Below are 2416 nucleotides of genomic sequence, written 5' to 3'. Positions count from 1 at the left end.
TGTGCCCCGTCTGCCACAGGCCCGTGAAAGCTCTCACCTGCACACCCGCGGCCCTTACTGCCCGGTCTTCTTCAGCCGTTGGCTGCACCGCCAGCCTTCAGGGAGCCTTTCCCTGACCTCTGTGTGCGGAGCTGTTTCTCCACATCCGCCCTGCTGTCCTCTGCAGCACTTAACGCGACTGTGCATCGTCTGCACTCTGGGACGTGAGCTCCACGAGGGCCAGGCTCGCGTCCGCCTGCCCTGCACGCTTTCCCTAGTATGAATACTTGGTGAATGCGTTTTGATGACTTTTCTCCCTCTCTCTGATCTCAGGACCCACTTCTTCAAAAGACTAAGCAATGCCCCCCGGTAACAGGGGTTTGAAAGTGGTGGCAGCAAGTCTACAGGGCTGGCACCTCAATACTTCCATGAATATCTAATGTTCTAATTTTTCTTCCAGCTTAACACCAAAACGTCCCCAGCGACCAACCAGGCACCTGGCCCAGAGGAAAAGGGTGAGTGGGCTTGGGCCGGGCGGTTTGTAGCGCAGGTGAATGACGCCTGGACATGGAGATGAGTGGGCTGTAAGTTTGGAAGCTCCCAAAGTCAGGTGTCCTAGGAGACGAAGCACTGGATACCTGAGACGCAGCACTAGGTTAGAATGACTGTCGGCCTCCCTGCATTTTTCCTAAGACGCACACCCGCCAGTGGTTACTCTTTGATTTGAGAAACTGGCTCTGGAAACAGGCACAGCGATAGGAAGGCCCTCCTCAGATAACCCCAGCCCCTGTCTCGCTCGGAAACAGGAAAAGTGGGGCGAGTGCACGTGCTCCGGGGCGCCGGTGGGACTCAGGTGTGAGTGGTGAGGGAGGACATTCGCCATCTTGGTCCAAGGGCAGCAAAGCTCCCAAGTAACCGCGGCCGATGCTCAACCCGGGTACGCTGGCCTGACCTTTAGCAGAGTTATCGGGGCCTTTTCAGCCCCAGGAAAGGCTGGGGGCTCACGGTGCAGCAGAGAGCGGGCTCTAACCCCTGCACTTGGGGCCCGGAGAGAGGGCTGGAGGTCAGGTTCACCCGCTCGTGGATCTCGAACTGCCCGCAGGGAAAGCCGGGGATGCCAAGAAGGCAGAGGAGGAGGAGGAGATTGACATCGACCTGACGGCGCCGGAGACGGAGAAGGCTGCCCTTGCCATTCAGGGCAAGTTTCGGAGGTTCCAGAAGAGGAAAAAGGAGCCCAGCCCCTGAGAAACGAGCCTTGCCCTCCGCTCCTCTCCACAGCTCTGATGCCCACGTGTCTGTGTCTCTGTCCCTCAGCCTCTCCTTAAGACTCGTTCGACCCTTGCGCATTATTTTCCATGGCCCCCCTAAGCCATCACAGCAGTAGAGGCACCGGGAACACAGGGGAGATGAAGAATTCGGCCAGTAGCTGCTCTCCAGCGGCTTCTCCTGGGGATAAGCCTCCCTGGCCAGTACATTCGCTGCCCAATGAGGTCGAGGAGCAGGAGGCTTCGGGGCTGACAGGCGGACCTCTGACAGGGCAGGAGGGAGGCAACGCCTTCCGGATAGGGTGCCCGAGGGTGGGGCATACGCACTCTCTGCCCACCGCTCACGACAGTCACACTCTAGGGGACTGTTCCCCTTCACGTCCACCACCTTCCGTCCTCTGGGCGGAGCCACAGTGGGGGCTAGAGACTCCTGCCCCTGGCAGACCTAAATTGAGTAGCTCCCATGTTAGTGCATGCTGAGCAGGGTAGTCAAGGAAGGGGCTGGGGCCAGTAGAGGCAGCGGGAACGCGCCTTCCTCACCCAGGCTCGGACTGGGAGGGGCAGAGGAGAAGAGGGTGAAGGGGCCACAGGCAGAGAAACGGGGGCTCTGGTAGATTTGGGGAGGGGAGACGAGCGAAGAGGGGAGCGCTCTAAAGACACAAGTTACTGCTGGTGCAGATGTGCTCTGCGAAGGGTTCCTGGGGCTTTGCCAACCCTTGTACCTCTAACCCCCACAGAGGCCGCACAAACCAGCGACCCCGTAGCTCCCGCCCGCCCCTGTGCACTCCAGACACCAGTGGAGCAGGCGCTCTGTAACTGTAGCATGTTTCATATATATTAGCCCCTCGAGTGGGGTCATTGAACCTCGACTTCTGTTTCTTCATGGGTGGGGGTGAATGTGTCAGTCTGGACTGGCCTTGGGGAGGGCGGTGGAGCCGCCGCATGCACTGCATGGTGGCACAGGGGACAACGCCGCCTGAGCACTTTCACGGCGAAGCCCGCCCACCTCGCCTTCCCGACCTTGCCCTCACCTTGATTCACCGCCCACACTGTCTTCCGTCTGCCTGTCGCCACCCCTGGCGCACCTGCTGGTGCTGGCTCCCTTGCCTTCCCCTTCCAGCTGAGGGCACGCTCAGTGTGTAACCCTCTGAGAACAAGCCCAGTCCTCCCTG

General features: G+C 59.9%; 1 protein-coding gene across 1 annotated transcript; it reads left to right on the top strand.

The window, feature by feature from the left end:
- Positions 1–430: 430 nt before the first annotated feature.
- On the top strand, positions 431–2113 carry PCP4L1 (Purkinje cell protein 4 like 1; the record flags this gene model as incomplete). The annotated part of the gene is made up of 2 exons (XM_025044021.1): positions 431–494; positions 1082–2113. Coding segments are annotated over 2 exons (207 nt in total), but the record flags the coding sequence as incomplete, so codon positions are not given.
- Positions 2114–2416: the final 303 nt, after the last annotated feature.

The sequence above is a fragment of the Pteropus alecto genome, unplaced genomic scaffold (assembly GCF_000325575.1).
Source record: "Pteropus alecto unplaced genomic scaffold, ASM32557v1 scaffold101, whole genome shotgun sequence".
In the NCBI taxonomy this organism is placed as follows: Eukaryota; Metazoa; Chordata; class Mammalia; order Chiroptera; family Pteropodidae; genus Pteropus; species Pteropus alecto.
This window is presented reverse-complemented; position numbering and strand designations above follow the sequence as displayed.